Source organism: Vipera ursinii, assembly GCF_947247035.1.
Source record: "Vipera ursinii genome assembly, chromosome: 2".
Lineage (NCBI taxonomy): Eukaryota > Metazoa > Chordata > Lepidosauria > Squamata > Viperidae > Vipera > Vipera ursinii.
The window spans coordinates 17,181,827-17,204,198 of NC_139513.1; the positions used below are offsets into that span (position 1 = coordinate 17,181,827).

Below are 22,372 nucleotides of genomic sequence, written 5' to 3' on the forward strand. Positions count from 1 at the left end.
GTTGGACAGACTACACCCCGACCGACTCCAACCAAACATTGAATTTGACATTCCTAACAGAACATTTGAAGTGGGGGACTTGATTTGGGCCAGGAACTACGCCCAAGGGGATAAGTGGATTCCTGGGGTGGTAACTGAAATCTTAGGTCCCTTATCATACATCATTGAGGGGGAAGGGAATAGGGTCTGTAAAAGACACATAGACCAGCTGAGGAAAAGATCTAGTGGGTGTGTGCCAGCTGAGGGGGACCAAAGCTCAGTTAGGGCAAACAGTACAGATAACATTAGGCCTGAAAGTGGTGTAGTGGTGGGGCAAGATGACATATTTCCAGATGCCCATCAACAACAATTCAGTCCAATTGATTGGGAAATACCCCTGCGAAGTAGGCCAGTGACAACTGAATCCCAAACACAACCTAATACACAAGGCAGTACATCTGAAGCCAGTAACCCTGAGCCCAGGTCCAGTAGTAACCAGCATAGTAACCAGCAGCCAAGCAGTCAACCAGGAAAAGGGGCCCCTAGCAGCCAAAGTAACAGATACCCTTCTAGAATACATAGGCCACCAAAATACCTAAAGGACTTTGTAAAGAAATGACACCAACTGGGGGGTAAGGGGTGTTGTGTATGTAAATAGTTAGCAATAAGCCATAGAAGATATTGCAAACACTGTGCAGCTTTGCAAGGTTTAAAGCGGGAAAATAAGGTGCAATCATTGGACGCCACAACCAAGGAGCGGGAAAACAGACAGTTTGTATTGGTTACAGTTCAAACGCTTTCTCTATAAAAGGGTTGCAACATTTGACATTTGACAGTTGACTTTGTGTATTCAATAAACTCGTTCAGTGTTAACCACTCTGAGTCCTCGTCAATTCGAACCAAACAAAAACGTTCCATCAGACTCGCAAGAAGTTAGAAAATCTCATGGAACTTTTTTTTTACCAATAGTCCTACAAACACGAGGACTTGGGTCTAATGTATGAGGGGCTGCTGCCTCGCTTTCCGTACCGGAGTTGGGATGGACTGGGCGTGGAGACTGCTTGCTGCTTCTCACGCTCTCCAGCCCGTCGCTGCCCAGCTGGGCTTGCCAAGCTCAGGCCTTGGCAGATGGAGGCCAGAGGGGAATGAGAGCTGTGGCTACCCAGCTCCTCCACTTGAGGACATGTGCGGGGAGAGGGGTGCCCAGCTCGGTAAGCCGCAGTCTGCCCACAGAAGGCGCAGAAGGATGGAGGAGGAGGGCTGGCCGGGGACAGGCGCAGGGCTGCCCACAGAGTAATCTCATCCTAACCCTGCCCTATCTGCCAGAGCAACATAAAGTTGGCCATGCCCACCCAGTCTGCCATTTCCACCATAGCCACGCCCACCAGACGGGTCATACCCACCCACCACCCAGGGATACATAAGTGGGTTTTGGGTTGCAGTTTGGGCACTCGGTCACTAAGGTTTTCGCCAGCGGGAGAAACGCTTTACGCCTAGAGAGCAAGTCTCATCTCCAGGAAGGGAGCACAGAGGAGAGGAAGTTCTCTGCTCCAGCCATCCTGACAACCTCCAGGGCGAGGCAGAGGGCAAGGCTCCCCCCCCTTCGCAGCCGCAGATCTAACCTGCCTTCCCCTCCTGTCGCCCTCCCCGATTTCTCTCCTGCATCATTCTCTGCATGTGATGGAGGCGGGTGCACTCACAAAGCTCTTGTTTTGCAAGGAAAGGGGTCAGTGGGAAAAGGGGCTACCAGGCTACTCTGTTCCATCCGTCCTGCGCTGGACCCAGAGGCCAAGGAGAGCCCCTTTAATCACAAGAAAGGAACATGTCATAGAATGCAGACTATATTTTGAATAGAATTTATTACCTTCAATTAACATTAGAAATTCGCAGAAAAATTCAAGCATGGGATGAGCATTAGGTACTGGTTGTGCTGAGCAGGGCTTATGTACATTTTAAGAGAAAAATCACGACTGCAATCTGGATATTTATGTAAAATAAAATGACAACATCCATATCAAACAGAATGCACCATTAAATTGGGCAAAACCCAGAAGTTGACAAAATATTGGGGGGGGAAACTTTGTATTCCAAATTAGTATACCCAGGAACGAAGGAATGTGGAGTGTTTGTCAAATGGCAAGAACTGGGGGGGGGGGAATTCTACCAAAGGACAGGGTCAATTGATCAGCTGGATAACCTTTCTACTCCAGAAAATAACAAAAGAGAAAAAATAAAAATAATTTTGAAATTTTAAACAAGAGTTATATTAATGACCAATGGGGTTATAACACTAATAAACAAGATGTTACCAAAATAAATAGAAGGTGAAAGAGAAATAAAAAAATGAGATTTTGAGATTGAATAAACAGTAAAATACGTGGGTGTTAATCTGACAAATATGAACTTCATGTTGTTTGAAAATAATTATGTTAAGGTATGGGTTGAAGTTAAAGAAGATGTGTTAAAAAGGGAAAAGCTACAGTTGTTGGAGACAATTTCTATGATTAAGAAGAGAGATTTATCTTGAACATTATTTTTGTTCCAGACAAAACCTATTCTCTCAAGTGATGTAACAGTTAAAGCAGGGCTTTTCAAGCTTTTCACAGATTGTTCCGTTCGTCCTGCGCTGGAGCCAGAGACCAAGGAGAGCCCCAACTTTCAGCGGAGGCTCCCCAACTTTCCTGCAGAGCGCAGGACCCGGGCAGCAGCAAGCTGCCGATGAAGAGGGGCGACGCCGAGATCATCAGTCCTTCCCCGCCCTTTGCAGGCATCGCCGCCCCAGCCTCCGTTTCCGCCGCCCTCCTTTCGGCGAACCCCGCCCCCCTCGGAAGAAGGGCAGCGACGTAGAGATTCCGGGAGGCCGGAAAAGGAAGGTCCCCTTTCATTCTCTTCTATCAGGTCCCCTCTAGGAAGCACATATCTCTCGTTCTGGCTTTTGTTGAGCAGGGGTCTTCAAACGTGCCTGGCTGAGGAATTCTGGGAGTTGAAGTCCAGAAGTCATTAAAGGGCCGACTTTGAAGACCGCTGTCTCCTCAGGCGGGTAAAGCCCGAGTGAGCGGAGAGCCATTTCTTCCCTCCTGCACACCGGAGAAGGGGCTGCGGAGGGGCTGAGGGACATTTGGGACTGCCTCGGGCTTCTTTTGGCTGCCCTCGAGCAGGAGACCCGAAGGGATCCCCAGGGATGGAGGCCGCCCTCAGCCCAGAGATCCACCGCCGGCGCTTCCGCGGTCTCGACGGCTGCCGCCAGGAGGCCGAGACGCCCCGGGAGCTTTGCAGCCGCCTGCACCGCCTGTGCCGGCAGTGGCTGCGGCCGGAGAGGAGCAGCAAAGGGGAGATGCTGGACCTGGTGGTGCTGGAGCAGCTGCTGGCCCTGCTGCCCGCGGAGATGGCGAGCTGGGTGAGGGAGTGCGGAGCCGAGAGCTGTTCGCAGGCGGTGGCCCTGGCCGAAGGCTTCCTCCTCAGCCAAGCCCAGCGGGAAGAGCCGGGAAAGGGGCAGGTGAGGAGGACGGGGGGGCTTCATCCCGGGAGCTCCATGGGGGGGGAAAGAAAAGATTAGCGATCTAGCTATATCTGCAATAGGACTAAAATATGACTGCAGCCTTTTCTGGAATTACTCACATTTGAATATTTTTTTATTCCTGAGGTAAATGTTTACTAATTTAACATTTCTCTTCCATTACAGCTCTGTGTCCTTTGTGATGTTATCCATTTATCTCAAAGGTCTTCAAACTCGGCCCTTTTATGACTCATGGACTTCAACTCTCAGAATTCCTCAGCCAGGCATGCTGGCTGAGGAATTCTGGGAATTGAAGTCCATGAGTCATAAAAGGGCCGAGTTTGAAGACCCCTGATTTATCTCATAATAATCAGTGTTTAGTTTCTGATCTGTGCTATCTGAATCTAGATAAGGGGAAGGAACTGGATTATGTGAATGGTCTCTGATACCCCTAGAATACCACAATAGTAAGAGAAACAAACTAATTAACACACCCTTACAGTTTATCTAAAACACAGCCTGCTGTTTTAATTCCCATTTACTCAGAAATATAAGTCACATGCAGAGTCCCTGAAGTTTCTCTGATTTCAGTTGGGGAAAGCAAAATGTAAGGAATATGAACTATCATAGATATTGTCCTCTGAAAATGGATTATAAATCAGGCTGTTCTTCAAATGCAGGAGCCGTTCACAGGGGAGATTTCAACAGAGCTCTGGGGCACAGTAGATCGATCCCGCTCTATTCAAGAGGTGATTTACAGGAGGACCCAATTCTGGCCACCTTGCCAGGTAGGTGCAGGTTTCTTCTGAGAATAGTAGCGTTCCAGCTCCATCCATTCAGGAGCTGTGTTTAATACCAAAAGCTGAGTCTATGTGGACTTGAACACAGTGTCCACCCACATTTGGCTTTCAAGATTGTGCTGGAAATTGAAATGCGACAATTCATAGGCAGGAACCTTTTGTTAGAAATGAAATTTAATTGTAGAAAGAATTTAATATTTCTTAATGCTATTAAGAAAAGTACCTAAAATTGTTAGAAATGAAGCCCATGAATTGAAACTATAACAGTGGGAATAAACACACCTGAGAAGTGTTTATTTAGTTTATTAAATATTTATGCCACCTGTCTCCCTTGTAATGTGTCTGTAAGTATACCAAGAAAAATACAGCACATGAAGTATATGCCAGTAAGTCAACACTAAGTGGCTGTAACAATAAAACTGTTGTTCAACGTTGGCTGTGTTCAGTTCTGCAACCTGGAAGCAGCTAAGCCGTGATTTGTTAAGGTGCAACTTCCCAGCCTCATGGACTATGTGGACAAGATGACATGAATCCATGCTGAATGTTCATTTGGCTCTTGCAACTCTGTGTTTTCCCTTGTGTGCATTGAGAGAGAACTTTCAACTGTTTCCTGGGATTGTCTACTTTTTTCTCTTTCTAGAACACTGATCCCTTTGAGGAGGTGATTGTGGACTTCACAGATGAGGAATGGAGGCTGCTAGATTCTGGGCAGAAGGCCTTGTGCATAGAGGTCATGCAGGAGGTTTCCGTCAATATAGCTGCTCTGGGTAAGGGCACACAGTTCAATTCGCTATAAGGCGTGGCAGAAACATTCACCATAGAATTAAGAAAGATCCTAGATAGTCCATTGAAGTGACTGAACAGATTGACTGATTCAACACTAAAGCTTTAATCTGTGTTTTAGATGACAACATTATTTCTATGTGATGAAGATTCTCCTATATAACAATTTGGAGATATCACATCCTGGCTAGCCAAATGGATTGTACTAAACTTGAAATGCAGATTGGCATGTTTTTGAGTGGGACCCCTTCTAAATTTTAATCAGAATATTAATTTTCATTTCCCCCCCATGCAGATGATGTGTCTGTGAATGAGAACGACAAGGAGGCAAGGTTAAAACTACTCGAAATAGAGAAGAATAAAATAAAAGTGATCCTTGGCCATCAAAGGGAAACCAAAAGGCTAAAGAGAAAACAGCCAGAAAATGGAGGGGACAAGTCATCCACTTCTCTTGGTTTTTGTGGCTTCCTATCCAAGAATGATCAGAAAGAAATGAGAAAAGAAAAGTATAGAAAAAAAGAAAACATGAATTTGAATTACATAACTATGGCAGAAACCAGACTAAAAAAAACATGCATGCCTCTAAAAACTATGGAGAATAACTCATTCGCTTCTACTTCAAAAACCCCAAATACCTCTGTAAAAACTGGGGGGGATTGCAGTCTGAGCAGGAAGAGGAAACTCTGCATGAAATGTGGAAAGAGTTTCAGTAACAAAAGTCATCTGATTTACCACCAAAGGATCCACACTGGAGAGGGACCGTATAAATGCCTGGAATGTGGAAAGACTTTTATCCAGAAGGGAAACTTTAATCTTCATGAGAGGATCCACACTGGGGACAGACCGTATAAATGCATGGAATATGGAAAGAGTTTCAGTAACAAAAGTCATCTTAATCACCACCAAAGGATCCACGCTGGGGAGCGACCATATAAATGCATGGAATGTGGAAAGAGCTTTACCCAGAAAGGAGATCTTAATCTTCATGAGAGGATCCACACAGGGGAGAGACCGTATAAATGCATGGAATGTGGAAAGAGCTTTGCCCGGAAAGAATATCTTAAATGTCATGAAAGGATCCACACAGGGGAGAGACCGTATAAATGCATGGAATGTGGAAAGACCTTTACCCAGAAAGGATCTCTTATTGTTCATGAGAGGATCCACACTGGGGAGCGACCACATAAATGCATGGAATGTGGAAAGTCCTTTGCCCGGAAAGAAGATCTTAATCGTCACAAAAGGATCCACTCTGGGGATAGACCATATAAATGCATGGAATGTGGAAAGAGTTTCATTAGAAACTGTCATCTTAATAACCACCAAAGGATCCACACTGGAGAGCGACCATATAAATGCATGGAATGTGGAAAGACCTTTACCCAGAAGAAAGATCTTAATCGTCACAAAAGGATCCACTCTGGGGACAGACCGTATAAATGCATGGAATATGGGAAGAGTTTCATTAGCAGCAGTCATCTTAATCACCACCAAAGGATCCACACTTTGGAGCGACCATATAAATGCATGGAATGTGGAAAGACCTTTACCCAGAAAGGAGATCTTAATCTTCACGAGAGGATCCACACAGGGGAGAGACCGTATAAATGCATGGAATGTGGAAAGAGCTTTGGCCAGAAAGGAACTCTTATTCTTCATGAAAGGATCCACACTGGGCAGCGACCATATAAATGCATGGAATGTGGAAAGAGCTTTACCCAGAAAGGAGATCTTAATCTTCATGAGAGGATCCACACAGGGGAGAGGCCGTATAAATGCATGGAATGTGGAAAGAGCTTTGCCCGGAAAGAATATCTTAAATGTCATGAAAGGATCCACACAGGGGAAAGACCGTATAAATGCATGGAATGTGGAAAGACCTTTACCCAGAAAGGATCTCTTATTTTTCATGAGAGGATCCACACTGGGGAGCGACCATATAAATGCATGGAATGTGGAAAGACCTTTACCCGGAAAGAACTTCTTAAATGTCATGAAAGAATCCACACACGGGAGAGACCGTATAAATGCATGGAATGTGGAAAGACCTTTACCCAGAAAAAACAGCTTAAATATCATGAAGTGATCCACACTGGGGACAGACTATATAAATGCATTAAATGTGGAAAGACCTTTACCCAGAAAGGACGTCTTATTCTTCATGAGAGGATCCACACAGAGGAGAGACCGTATAAATGCATGGAATGTGGAAAAACCTTTACCCAGAAACATCAGCTTAAATGTCACGAAAGGATCCACACTGGGGACAAGCCGTAGAAATGCACGGAGTGTGGAAAGAGCTTCATTAGCAAAAGTAGCACTGGGCTACTCAGCATGCTTCTCTTTTGCTCTCAAAGAGACTGGCTGAAAATGTCCCCCATCAAAAGGTGTTCTAGGGGCAACTCCTGGAGTAGGTTGGCTAAATGAACTTTGGATTCCAAGGATCTGAGCCTTCTTCAGCCTGCATTTTATCCTCTGAAAAGGGAAAGGAGAGCTGTCATGCTGCAAAGGACTATAAGCTGCAACCCCCTCCAGCTCAAAAACTGAATAACATTCCAGTGTTCCATGCTTGTTATTTTCCGACTGGAATAATCTGGATGCAGAAATGATCACTGAACAGTCAGTGGGAAAAGGACATCCTGAGAAGAGTTACAATCTCTATTCCTAAGTAAGAAACCTGCATGTTCTTGATGTGTTACTAATTTAACAATTTCAGTGATTCACCTAACAAATGGGGCACGTAAAGTCATAAAATGGGACAAAACTCATTTAACAAATTTCTCCATTAGCAACATCAATTTTGGACTCAATTCTGGTTGTAGGTTGAAGACTGTCTACACACCCACTTACCACAATTTAAATAGAAAAATTGTGCTTCTTTCTCTACCATTAATCTTTGCACTGTTCTATCCCCTTCTCTCCCTCTCCTTGTCTTAAAGAAGCTTCTCCTCTGGCAACACCGTAGCTCCAGCTAACACTCAGTCCTGTGTGGTTTGCGACCAGTTCAGCTCATCCCCCGGCAAACGTTTCCACTCCCCCCCCTTTTTTTACACTGCTTTTCAACCCACCGTATGTGTTGTACCTGCCCACTGCCAAAGTACCACCAGTTGGACAAGTACAACAGGTTGAAAAGCACTAATTTAAAGAATGGCAGAAAAACATCAAAATATTATTTACTGTTTTTATTTGCTGCCTGTCTCGCCACAAGGGGGCTCGGTGTTTACAAAGTTAAAAGCAATAAAAAAGAGTGTGTGGTCCTTACTCAGTGTGTGGTCTTCAATGGAACTGCATCTATATGGAGGGAAGTGTGTAGTGGCGTGCGCCAGGGCTGTGTTCTAGGCCCAGTGTTCTTCAGAAGATAGGCTTAAGATACAGAAGGATCTTGACAGACTTGAACATTGGGCACTATCTAACAAAACGAAATTCAGTGGTGAAAAAAATAAGGTTCTACATTTAGGCAAGAAAAACCAAATGCACAGGTATAGTATTGGTGGTATCTTGCTCAATAGTAATAACTGTGAAAGGGATCTCTGACTCCTAGTGGACCAGACGTATCAAACTCGTGACGTCACTTGACGTTGTGTGACATATCGGAGCTTTTTCCCCATTGCCAGCCATGGGGTGGGCGTGGTTTCCTTGTGATGTGTCCGGCCAGCGGTTTGACACCCCTGTCGTGGATGATCCACTTAAATATGACCCAGCAGTGCGCTACAGCTGCAAAAAAACCCAACACACTGCTAGGCTTCATTAACAGAAGGATAGAATCAAGTTCACATGAAGTACTAATACCTCTTTACAATGCCTTAGTACAGACATGTGAAACACAAGGCCCAATCCTGCAACGCCCTGGCCGAGACGCGCCCCCAGCAGTGGAGCCACTCTGGCTCCTCTGCCGGGCTGCTCTGGCACGCGGGCTCCTGGGTCAGGCGCTGCCGAGGGCAAGAAAGTGGGCCAGCGGAGGCGCTCCGCTGGCCCAGCCCAGATCCTGGAAGAAGTCACTTGCATAGATTTGAAGAGTAGATCCCAGTATAGAGACTTCTGTGATGGTTGAACAACCCATAAGATAGTCCAAACATGACCTACTTTTATGCATCTGGGTTTTTTTCTGTGTAAAACTGAAGTTATTTTGCCAATATAGGTAGTCTTTGACTTATGACCACATTTGAGCCCAAAATTTCTGTTGCTACGTGAGACCATTGTTAAGTGAGTTTTGCCCCATTTTATGACCTTTTTCTCCACAATTGTTAAAGTGGTTAAATTAGTAACACAGTTGTTAAGTGAATCTGGCTTCCCCATTGAGTTTGCCTGTCAGAAGGTTGCAAAAGGTGATTATGTGACCCTGGGACACTGCAACTCTCCTAAATATGAGCCGGTTGCCACCTATCTGAATTTTGATCATATGGGTATAGGGATACTGTGATGGTCATAAGTGTGAAAAACATTCATAAGTTTTTCAGTGCCATTGCAACTTTGAACAGTCACAAAATGAAATGGTGTAAGTTGAGGACTATCTGCAATTGACAAAGTCACCACCTTAACTTAGAATTAAAGTCCCACTTTTAAGGTTTATTGTGGGACACTAGAGGCAGGATCTGTATAATGTGTTTAGACATAATGATATTTCTTAATCTTTAATCATTCGGATTTTTGAACCATGATTTATGAAGTAGCCTGATGGTCTACATGCAGCTAATTGCTCATTTGGTACTTCATGTTTTAAATAATCCATCACTTCCCAGAGTGTATGAATCCGGACAGTATTTTATTCATGAAAATTAAATTAAAATCAAAACTTTGCTGGTATGATGCTACAAAACATTAAGTTATCAAACATGGAAGCCAAGAGTCAGCTGCGCTGAGTGAGCAGCATTGAGCTGGAAAGAGTTCAGAGAAGAGCAACAAAGATGATTAGGGGCCTGAAGGGTAAAACATAGGGAATGGTTGTTGGAATTGGATTTGTCTAGTTTAATGAAGAGAAGGGTGAGGGGTGACATGATAGCAGTGTTCCAATATCTCAGGGGTTGCCGCAAAGAAGAGTCACGCTATTCTCCAAAGCACCTGAGGGTGGGAGAAGAAGCAACAGATGGAAACTAATCAAAGAGAGATGCAACCTAGAACTAAGGAGAAACTTGCTGACAGTTTGAAAAATTAACCAATGGAACAACCTGCCTCCAGAAGCTGTGAATGCTCCAACAATGGAAGTTTTTAGGAAGAGACTGGACAGCCAATTGTCTGAAATGGTATAGGGTTTCCTGCCTGAGCACGGGGTTGGACTAGATGACCTCCAAAGTCATGGAATGTGGAAAGATCCTTTACCCAGAAAGGAAATCTTACACTTCATGAGAAGATCCACACAGGGGAGAGACCGTATAAGTGTGGAAAGACCTTTATCCAGAAAGGAAATCTTAATCACCACAAAAGGATCCACACTGGGGACAGACCGTATAAATGCATGAAATGTGGAATGACCTTTACCTGGAAAGAAGATCTTAATCGTCAACGAAATGATCCATACTGGGGACAGACCATATAAATGCATGAAATGTGGAAAGAGCTTCATAAGCAACAGTCATCTTAATTACCACCAAAGGATTCACAGTGGGAAGCAACCATATAAGTGCATAGACTAGAAAATGCTATATTGGGAAAGCTCATCTTAATTGTCATGAAAGGAGCCCCACTGGGGAGAGACCGTATAAATGCATGAAGTGTGGAAAGACCTTTAACCGGAAAGGAAATCTTAATCATCACAAAAGGATCCACACTGGGGACAGGCCGTATAAATGCACGGAATGTGGAAAGAGTTTCATTAGAAACAGTCATCTTAATTATCATCAAAGGATTCACAGTGGGAAGTGACCATATAAGTGCATAGACTGGAAAAAGCTATACTGGAAAGCTCATCTCAATTGTCATGAAAGGATCCACACTGGGGATAGACCGCATTAATACACAGTGTGTGGAAATAGTTTTACTTGGAAAACACAATTCTCATAAAGAGCATATAAGTCTATTGAGGGTAGAAAGAGACTTGCTGAGGAGAGAGGCGATATTGGCCACCAAAGTATGCAGAGGGGAACCAGCCCACAAATGTATTCATTTTGGGGGGGGGGGAAGCCTTTAATGACTACAGGTAGTTCTCGAATTACAACCACAATTTAGCTCAAAATTTCTCATTAAGAGACCTTTGTTAAGTGAATTTTGCCCTATTTTACTGCATTTCTTGACTATGTTGTTAAGTGAGTAACTGCAGTTGATATATTAGTAATCTGGTTGTTAACTGAATCTGGATTCCCCATTGACTTTGCTTGTCAGAACATCACAAAAGAAAATCACATGATCTTGGGACACAGCAACAGTTTTTTCGTTACATCAAGTACAAACGTCAGGAAGCCATGTTTTACAGTAGAATTCATTTATATTAGGTTGAATGTACTTACAGTGTCTCTAGTGCTTTCCTGCCTGTTCCCAAGTGCCCTATAATCATGTGATTAATTGCAACTTCTCAGCAGACTTTACCGAAAGTCAATGAAGAAGCCTGCAAGCAAGGAGTGATTTGTGGGGCCTGACTGAAAAAGGTCCACTCCAAAACCCAAACTAACCTTTTTCAACCGGCCTATTGAACACTGGGCTACTCAGCATGCTTCTCTTTTGCTTTCAGCGAGACTGGCTGAAAATGTCCCCCATCAAAAGGTGTTTCTAGGGGCAACTCCTGGACTAGGCTGGCTAAATGAACTTTGGATTTCAAGGATCTGAGCCTTCTTCAGCATAGCTCAAGAACTTTCCAGATTGTACAATGCTTGCTGTCCTTTTCCAACTGGAATAATCTGGATGCAGAAATGATCACTGAACAGCCAGTGGGAAAAGGATATCTGCAGGAGACTTACCATCGCTATTCCTATGTACCGGTAAGAGATCTGCCTGTTCTTGATGTCTCCAAAGGCAACTCCAAGATGTATCCTTGGGGAAGACACCTTTTTATCTTTAAATATAGTCCCCTTTTGAAGAGGATAACACGTATACACAAACACACCAAACCACAAAGAAAGGAGCAAAAATGGGTAATAAGGGAATGCAGGTGATAGGCTGGTATTTCTGCACCAAAATGGGAGTGACTAGGGCAATGATGGTGAACCTTTTAGAGACCGAGTGCCCAAACTACAACCCAAAACCCACTTATGTATCCTCGGGTTCTGGGTGAGTGGGGGATTTGGTGGGCATGGCCATTTGGGTGGGTATAGCTGTGGTGGTAATGGCAGACTGGGGGGGGGACTAAAAAGTTCAATCAATCAACTCCAACCTTGTGAGATCTTTTTTTTCCTGCAAGAAGTTGAAATTGATTAATTGATTGAACTTTTTTTTGCACATGGCGGAGGCCTAAAGCAGAAAGATTTTATACAACCCAGCTGAAGGCCTAGGACTGGGATGACGGCGTTCGTGCCCAGAGAGGGCTCTGCGTGCCACCTGTGGGACACATGCCATAGGTTCGCCAGCACGGCACTAGGGAGTCCCCACAAACACTAGCAGGCAAATTGCCCCTCCCCCAATTCCCACTGCAGCAGGCATATCTCAGAAACTTTTCTCTCTTTGGCCCCTCCCCAACTATAGTGCAGCCCCAGTAGTCCCATTGATCCAGAACTTTCACTGCATTCTTCTGCAGTCCTCTTAAAGTGCCCCCAACCACTGTTACCGGCAACTCCTTCCACAGCTGGTATTTGGCGGAGTGCCCCGCTAAGGGACAGCTCAGACCTATAAATGAATCACTTATGTTCAGACCTAATAGGCTCCAAAGCTGGAGTTAGGCAAATATCAACACTATCCCACATGGAGGCTCTTCTGGTGAAAGAGCAAAGGATGAAGAACTTAGGCGAGGGATCCACTCGTTTCCACTTTGAAAGCTGTCTTTCCCCGCCACTGTCCCCTGACATTACAGGAGCAGCAGAACACTTGCCAAAGTTTCTCAGGCTGGACAATCCTGTCAAAGCCCTCAAACTCTCTTCTCGTGTGATCTGCGCATTGCAGAAGATTTGTGTGGACATTGTTGCCTCCAAGGGAAGCAGAATTGAGTGACTGAGTCCTACTCGTGAGGACATTTGAACAGTGGAACAGCTTACCTCTGGAAGTTGTGGATGCTTCCTCACTGAAGATTTTTAAGAAGAGCCTTGACAGTTACTTGTACGAAATAGTAAGGAGTCTCCTGCTTGACAGGGGGCTGGACTAGATGACCTCCAATGTCCCTTGGCACTCTATTCTGATTGATTGATTGGACGCATTTTCTCCCCAAATTACGGAAACTTCCAGAAGAATTAAATGTCCCCAAGGAGAAATTAAATTAGTCATGGTAGGACTCTACAGTCTACAACAATGTTCTGTGTCAGTGGCAATTTAATTGGGGCAATTTCATGCAGCCCCCTTTCCTAACAGATATCAGCAATAAGAAAAACAAAAAATTCATAGGAATGTTTTCTCTATCATTAATTCCATCATAGAATGCAGAGTACAGTACATTTTGGATAGAATTCATTAATTTTAGTTAACGTTGCAAATATGTAGAGAAATTCAGGAAATGGGATGAGAGCAAGATACTGGCTAAGCAGGGCTTATGTATTTTTTTACAGAAAAATTGTGACTGCAATCTGGATATTTATGTAAAATAAAATGACAGCATCCATATCAAAGAGGATGAACCACTAAATTGGGCGATACCCAGAAGCTGACAAAATATATCCTGAGGGAAAATATTAAAGGCGGGGAGGGGGGGGAGAGAAAAACTTTGTACGGCAATATAGTATATCCAGAAAGCAAGAAATGTGGGAGTATTTGTCAGATGGCAAGAACCGAAAAAAAATTACCATATTCTGCCAAAGGACAGGGACAATTGATCAGCAGGATAATCATTGTACTCAACAAAATAAGAGAGAATGAAAATAATTTCAAAAATGTTAAAAAAGAATTGTATTAATGGGCAATGAAAACACTAATGAAAACATGTTAACAAAAATGTAGAGGGTCAAACGATGAAAAAATCAGGTTTTGAGATTCAATAAAAAGAAAAATACTTGGGTGTTAAACTGACAAATATGAACTGTATATTGTTTCAAAATAATTATGTTAAACTATGGGTTGAAGCTGATAAAGATATGTTTAAGAGAGAAAAACTACAATTGTTGGGGAGAATTTATATGATTATATCCTTTTATCCTTGAATATTATTTTTGTTCCAGGCAAAACCTGTTCTCACAACTCATGTAGCATTTAAAGAATGGCAGAAAAACATATCAAAATTTATACCTTAGGGTAAAATACCTGGAGTTAAAAATAACATGTCACTAGATGCTAAAGAAAGAGGAAGTTTAAGTTAACCAAAATTGAAATTATATTTTGCAGCTTGTTGTTTAGTTTGGATGAAAGATTGGGTGAAGTTAAGGACATAGGAGATCACTGGAGAAGAAACACATGAACACAGATTTAGGTGGCAAGGATATTTATGCACAAATACTCAGTCTAAGCCATTCTCCAATGAGCTGATTAAATTATTACTGTTAATTATTGTTTATTTTACACCTGTCTCATCAAAGGAACTCTGGCCCACTTACAAAGTTAAAAGCAATAAAAAATAGAAAATCTATATAGCAACAAAATTACAATACCTCTAAAATAAGAAAAATAAAAATTCATGGCACAGAAATAATCAAACTACAAATGCCACTCCTCAGCTAAAACCCACTGGAACCGCCAGAGTTAAGATCGGAAGTAAGCGGTTCTTGTTCCCCATTTACAAAGGACCAGTAATATTTGACCAGAAAAGGAAAAGCCGCCCATAACAAATTTGTGGGTGGGTTATTTAAAAAACAACTTTGCTACTCTTTATTCTGAGTTCACTTGTCTTTTAGCAGAGGACCTAAACTGAAAGCAAGGGTCTGATTTTCAAAGAGCTTTGGATGGTAAATAATAAATATTTCTATATTATAAATTCAACATGTAAAGGAGGAAAGTATAATTCCTGTGTAAAATATATGCAAATTGCTACACTGAGAAGTCTATTTAGTTATCATATGAAATTAAGAATTTTCTTTAGCTTATTCTTGATCTTTAGTTATACAAATTCTTGATAAATTGATTACGGGGCATCAAATGAGTATTGATTAATCAGATAGGTAAGAGTTTCTCCAAGATAATCTGCTCTTTCACGATTTCCAGAGGAGTATTTAAACAGAGACATAAAAAGCGAGGGAATCGGTGCCAGCTCGGTTAAACTGAAACCCTCGGTCTTCTAGGCTCACTTCTGCTCTAGCACCCTGGCAAACAAACCAGCGGGAGCTAGAGAGCAAGTCTCGTCTCCAGGAAGGGAGCACAGAGGAGAGGAAGCTCTCTGCTCCAGGCATCCTGACAACCTCCAGGGCGAGGCAGAAGACGAGGCTTCCCCTCATTGGCAGCCAGGGATCCAACCTGCCTTCCCCTCCCGTTGACCTTCCCGATTTCCATCCTGCGTCAGTCTCTGCATCTGACGGAGGTGGCTGCACTCACGAAGCTCTCGTTTTACAAGGAAAGGGGTCAGTGGCAAAAGGGGCTACCAGGCTACTCTGTTCCATCCGTCCTGCGCTGGACCCAGAGGCCAAGGAGAGCCCCTTTAATCACAAGAAAGGAACATGTCATAGAATGCAGACTATATTTTGAATAGAATTTATTATCTTCAGTAAACATTAGAAATTCGCAGAAAAATTCAAGCATGGGATGAGAATTAGGTACTGGTTGTGCTGAGCAGGGCTTATGTACATTTTAAGAGAAAAATCACGACTGCAATCTGGATATTTATGTAAATTAAAATGACAATATCCATATCAAACAGAATGCACCATTAAAATGGGCAATACCCAGAAGTTGACAAAATATTGGAAGAGGGGGGGGAGAGAAACTTTGTATTCCAAATTAGTATACCCAGGAACGAAGGAATGTGGAGTGTTTGTCAAATGGCAAGAACCGCGGGGGAGGGGGAATTCTACCAAAGGACAGGGACAATTGATCAGCTGGATAACCTTTCTACTCCACAAAATAACAAGAGGAAAAATAAAAATAATTTTGAAATTTTAAACAAGTGTTATATTAATGACCAATGGGGTTATAACACTAATAAACAAGATGTTACCAAAATAAATAGGTGAAAGAGAAATGATAACAAAAATCAGGTTTTGAGATTGAATAAACAGTAAAATACTTGGGTGTTTATCTGACAAATACGAACTTCATGTTGTTTCAAAATAATTACGTTAAGGTATGGGTTGAAGTTAATGAAGATGTGTTAAAAAGGTAAAAGCTACAGTTGTTGGCGACAATTTCTATGATTAAGAAGAGAGATTTATCTTGAACATTATTTTTGTTCCAGACAAAACCTATTCTCTCAAGTGATGTAACAGTTAAAGCAGGGCTTTTCAAGCTTTTCACAGATTGTTCCGTTCGTCCTGCGCTGGAGCCAGAGACCAAGGAGAGCCCCAACTTTCAGCGGAGGCTCCCCAACTTTCCTGCAGAGCGCAGGACCCGGGCAGCAGCAAGCTGCCGATGAAGAGGGGCGACGCCGAGATCATCAGTCCTTCCCCGCCCTTTGCAGGCATCGCCGCCCCAGCCTCCGTTTCCGCCGCCCTCCTTTCGGCGAACCCCGCCCCCCTCGGAAGAAGGGCAGCGACGTAGAGATTCCGGGAGGCCGGAAAAGGAAGGTCCCCTTTCATTCTCTTCTATCAGGTCCCCTCTAGGAAGCACATATCTCTCGTTCTGGCTTTTGTTGAGCAGGGGTCTTCAAACGTGCCTGGCTGAGGAATTCTGGGAGTTGAAGTCCAGAAGTCATTAAAGGGCCGACTTTGAAGACCGCTGTCTCCTCAGGCGGGTAAAGCCCGAGTGAGCGGAGAGCCATTTCTTCCCTCCTGCACACCGGAGAAGGGGCTGCGGAGGGGCTGAGGGACATTTGGGACTGCCTCGGGCTTCTTTTGGCTGCCCTCGAGCAGGAGACCCGACGGGATCCCCAAGGATGGAGGCCGCCCTCAGCCCAGAGATCCACCGCCGGCGCTTCCGCGGTCTCGACGGCTGCCGCCAGGAGGCCGAGACGCCCCGGGAGCTTTGCAGCCGCCTTCACCGCCTGTGCCGGCAGTGGCTGCGGCCGGAGAGGAGCAGCAAAGGGGAGATGCTGGACCTGGTGGTGCTGGAGCAGCTGCTGGCCCTGCTGCCCGCGGAGATGGCGAGCTGGGTGAGGGAGTGCGGAGCCGAGAGCTGTTCGCAGGCGGTGGCCCTGGCCGAAGGCTTCCTCCTCAGCCAAGCCCAGCGGGAAGAGCCGGGAAAGGGGCAGGTGAGGAGGCGGGGGGGGGGCTTCATCCCGGGAGCTCCATTGGGGGGGGGGAATGATCAAGAATCTAATCACTTCTGCAAGAAAACAAAGGGATTAGAAATATGACTCTGTAGCCTTTATTAAAACTATATTATCAAATATTTTGATAACTAATTTCATTTTTTCCCTAAATTAATTTATCCCTTTACATCTCTGTATCCTTGTGCTGTTATACATATATGTCATAATAATCAGTGTTTAGGTTCTGATCTGTGCTATCTGAATCTAGATAAGGGGAAGGAACTGGATTATGTGAATGGCCTCTGATACCCCTAGAATACCACAATGGTAAGAGAAACAAACTGATTAACAGTTATTAACAGTTTATGTACTTAAAAACACAGCCTGCTGTTTTAACTCCCATTTACTCAGAAATATAAGTCACATACAGAGTCCCTGAAGTGTCTCTGATTTCAGTTGGGGAAAGCAAAATGTAAGGAATGTGAACTATCATATTGTCCTCTGAAAATGGATTATGAATCAGGCTGTTCTTCAAATGCAGGAGCCGTTCACAGGGGAGATTTCAACAGAGCTCTGGGGCAGAGTAGATCAATCCAGCTCTATTCAAGAGGTGATTTACAGGAGGACCCAATTCTGGCCACCTTGCCAGGTAGGTGCAGGTTTTTTCTGAGAACAGTAGCGTTCCAGCTCCATCCATTCAGGAGCTGTGTTTAATACCAAAAGCTGAGTCTATGTGGACTTGAACACAGTGTCCACCCACATTTGGCTTTCAAGATTGTGCTGGAAATTGAAATGCGACAATTCATAGGCAGGAACCTTTTGTTAGAAATGAAATTTAATTGTAGAAAGAATTTAATATTTCTTAATGCTATTAAGAAAAGTGCCTAAAGTAGTTAAAAATGAAGCCCATGAATTGAAACTATAACAGTGGGAATAAACATACCTGAGAAGTGTTTATTTAGTTTATTAAATATTTATGCCACCTGTCTCCCTTGTAATGTGTCTGTAAGTATACCAAGAAAAATACAGCACATGAAGTCAACACTAAGTGGCTGTAACAATAAAACTGTTGTTCAACGTTGGCTGTTTCAATTCTGCAACCTGGAAGCAGCTAAGCCGTGATTTGTTAAGGTGCAACTTCTCAGCCCCATGGACTATGTGGACAAGGTGACATGAATCCGTCCTGAATGTTCATTTGGCTCTTGCAACTCTGTGTTTTCCCTTGTGTGCATTGAGAGAGAGAACTTTCAACTGTTTCCTGGGATTGTCTACTTTTTTCTCTTTCTAGAACACTAATCCCTTTGAGGAGGTGACTGTGGACTTCACAGAGGAGGAGTGGAGGCTGCTAGATTCTGGGCAGAAGGCCTTGTGCATAGAAGTCATGCAGGAGATTTCCGTCAATATGGCTGCTCTGGGTAAGGGCACACAGTTCAATTCGCTATAAGGTCGTGGCAGAAACATTCAACAAAGAATTAAGAAAGATCCTAGATAGTCCATTGAAGTGACTAAACAGATTGACTGATTCAAAACTAAAGCTTTAATCTGTGTATTAGATGACAACATTATTTCTATGTGATGAAGATTCTCCTATATAACAATTTGGAGATATCACATCCTGGCTAGCCAAATAGATTGTACTAAACTTGGAATGCAGATTAGCATGTTTTTGAGTGGGACCCTTCTAAATTTTAATCAGAATATTAATTTTCATTTTCCTCCTCATGCAGATGATGTGTCTGTGAATGAAAACGACAAGGAGGCAAGGTTAAATCTACTCGAAATAGAGAAGAATAAAATAAAAGTGATCCTTCGCCATCAGAGGCACACCAAAATGCTAAGGAGAAAACAGCCAGAAAATGTAAGGGAGAAGCCATCCACTTTTCTTGGTATTTCTGGCTTCTTATCCAAGCAAGATCAGAAAGAAATGAGAAAAGAAAACTTGAATTCAAATTACATAACTATGGCAGAAACCAGACTAAAGAAAACATGCATGCCTCTAAAAACTATGGAGAATAACTCCTCCGTTTCTACTTCAAAGAAACCAAATACCTCTGTAAAAACTGGGGGGGATTGCAGTCTGAGCAGAAAGAGGAAACTGTGCATGAAATGTGGAAAGAGTTTCAGTAACAAATTTCATCTTATTTACCACCAAAGGATCCACACTGGGGAACGACCATATAAATGCATGGAATGTGGAAAGACCTTTATCCAGACGGGAAACTTTAATCGTCATGAAAGGATCCACACTGGGGACAGACCATATAAATGCATGGAATGTGGAAAGACCTTTACCCAGAAAAATCAGCTTAAATATCACGAATGGATCCACACTGGGGACAGACTATATAAATGCATGGAATGTGGAAAGACCTTTGCCCGGAAAGATGATCTTAATCGTCACAAAAGGATCCACTCTGGGGACAGACCGTATAAATGCATGGAATATGGAAACAGTTTCATTAGCAACAGTCATCTTAATCACCACCAAAGGATCCACATTGGGGAGCAACCATATAAATGCATGGAATGTGGTAAGACCTTTGCCCAGAAAGAATATCTTAAACATCATGAAAGGATCCACACAGGGGAGAGACCGTATACATGCATGGAATGTGGAAAGACCTTTACCTGGAAAGGAGCTCTTAAACTTCATGAGAGGATCCACACTGGGGAGAGACCGTATAAATGCATGGAATGTGGAAAGACCTTTACTCAGAAGCATCAGCTTAAATGTCATGAAAGGATCCACACTGGGGACAAGCCATATAAATGCATGGAATGTGGAAAGAGCTTTACCCAGAAAGGAGATCTTGATCTTCATGAGAGGATCCACACAGGGGAGAGACTGTATAAATGCATGGAATGTGGAAAGACCTTTGCCCGGAAAGGACATCTTAAACATCATGAGAGGATCCACACTGGGGAGAGACCGTATAAATGCATGGAATGTGGAAAGACCTTTGCCCGGAATGGAAATCTTAAATTTCATGAGAGGATCCACACTGGGGAGAGACCGTATAAATGCATGGAATGTGGAAAGAGCTTTACCCAGAAAAATCACCTTAAATATCACGAAGTAATGCACGCTGGGGAGAGACCGCATAAATGCATGGAATGTGGAAAGACCTTTACCTGGAAAGGGCGTCTTAAACTTCATGAGAGGGTCCACACAGGGGAGAGACCGTATAAATGCATGGAATGTGGAAAGACCTTTACCCAGAAAGGATCCCTTATTCTTCATGAGAGGATCCACACAGGGGAGAGACCATATAAATGTATGGAATGTGGAAAGACCTTTACCCAGAAAGGATCTCTTATTCTTCATGAGAGGATCCACACAGGGGAGAGACAATATAAATGCATGGAATGTGGAAAGACCTTTACTCACAAACATCAGCTAAAAGGTCACGAAAGGATCCACACTGGGGACAAGCCGTAGAAATGCACGGAATGTGGAAAGAGCTGCATTAGCAAAAGTAGCACTGGGCTACTCAGCATGCTTCTCTTTTGCTCTCAAAGAGACTGGCAGAAAATGTCCCCCATCAAAAGGTGTTCTAGGGGCAACTCCTGGACTAGGCTGGCTAAATTAACTTTGGATTCCAAGGATCTGAGCCTTCTTCAGACTGCATTTTATCCTCTGAAAAGGGAAAGGAGAGCTGTCATGCTGCAACGGAGTATAAGCTGCAACCCCCTCCAGCTCAAAAACTGAATAACATTCCAGTGTTCCATGCTTATTTTCCAACTGGAGTAATCTGGATGCAGAAATGATCACTGAACAGTCAGTGGGAAAAGGACATCCTGAGAAGAGTTACAATCTCTATTCCTAAGTAAGAGACCTTCATGTTCTTGATGTGTTACTAATTTAACAATTTCAGTGATTCACCTAACAAATGGGGCACGTAAAGTCATAAAATGGGACAAAACTCATTTAACAAATTTCTCCATTAGCAACATCAATTTTGGAATCAATTCTGGTTGTAGGTTGAAGACTGTCTGCACACCCGCTTACCACAATTTAAATAGAAAAATTGTGCTTCTTTCTCTACCATTAATCTTTGCACTGTTCTATCCCCTTCTCTCCCTCTCCTTGTCTTAAAGGAGCTTCTCCTCTTTCAACACCGTTTATTAAACAATGGAAAGTGAGAAAAATATTTGGTTTGAACTGGAATATTATCTACCATCCAAGTGGTGACACAGAAGAAAAGCTATAACAAAAAGGAGGCTTAGGGATTTTCTTTTTAAACTTGTTAATGGGTTAGGGAGGGGGGAGGGACATAAGGCCCGGCAGAAAGATGGGGCAATTTTGCCGGACCTTTCTCAGTCCAGGTTGGTAGACGGTCGCGGCGATGTGGGGGCCGGGGTGGGGGGTCTTGGGGCCCGAGGGGATGGGGTGGGAACAGTGATCCCCACGGTGATTGGGAATGGCGGCAGAAAGATGAACAGAGGGCCATATCGAAATCTGGGATCGCGCCCCCGCTATCTTCGAGCGGTGGCGCGCTCCGACCCTCTGGCTTTATCCTGCTTTTCCGGTGGTGGGGGAGGACAGGTACCTGAGCTCAGGCTGGTCTATTTGAATGCCAGGTCTGTGGTGAATAAGGCTCCCCTCATCCGGGATTTGATCGAGGAGGAAGACGCAGACCTAGCATGCATTACGGAAACTTGGTTGGGCCCGGAGGGAGGAGTCCCTCTGATTAAATTATGCCCACCAGGTTTCTGTATGCTGCATCAGCCTCGGGCTCAGGGTAGGGGCGTAGGGGTGGCAGTTGTCATCAAGGAGGCCCTTTGTCCGCGGGAGGCCACGGTCCCACAGATAGGCGGATGTGATTCCCTCCTCCTGAGGTGGGGCTCTGGAGGTCAGTTGGGCCTGTTGCTCGCGTACCTTTATCCCAGCTGCGTGGCAACGGCCCTGTCCAGGCTGCTCGACGCTCTCTCGGGGTTGGCGGTTGAGTTTCCCAGACTTATGGTTCTGAGGGATTTCAA

At 43.9% G+C, this 22,372-nt stretch overlaps 2 protein-coding genes across 3 annotated transcripts; both read left to right on the top strand.

Annotated features, from left to right (window-relative positions):
* Positions 1–3,525: 3,525 nt before the first annotated feature.
* LOC310636099 (uncharacterized protein) lies at positions 3,526–8,333 on the top strand. Of its 2 annotated transcripts, XM_083355626.1 has the most exons (4): positions 3,526–3,622; positions 4,156–4,263; positions 4,916–5,042; positions 5,354–8,333. In XM_083355626.1, the coding sequence occupies exons 3-4, from the start codon at positions 5,009–5,011 to the stop codon at positions 7,333–7,335; spliced, it is 2,016 nt and encodes a 671-aa protein (XP_083211752.1). In that variant the 5' UTR covers positions 3,526–3,622; positions 4,156–4,263; positions 4,916–5,008; the 3' UTR covers positions 7,336–8,333. The 2 variants fall into 2 exon arrangements, with proteins under 2 accessions (XP_083211752.1, XP_083211751.1); XM_083355625.1 differs by lacking the exon at positions 3,526–3,622 and having other exon boundaries at positions 4,071–4,263.
* A 9,145-nt stretch (positions 8,334–17,478) lies between these two features.
* LOC310636103 (uncharacterized protein) lies at positions 17,479–21,530 on the top strand. The gene is made up of 3 exons (XM_083355630.1): positions 17,479–18,041; positions 18,681–18,807; positions 19,120–21,530. Exons 1-3 carry the CDS (start codon positions 17,907–17,909, stop codon positions 20,829–20,831), a joined length of 1,974 nt encoding a protein of 657 aa, XP_083211756.1. The 5' UTR covers positions 17,479–17,906; the 3' UTR covers positions 20,832–21,530.
* The last annotated feature ends 842 nt before the right edge of the window (positions 21,531–22,372 follow it).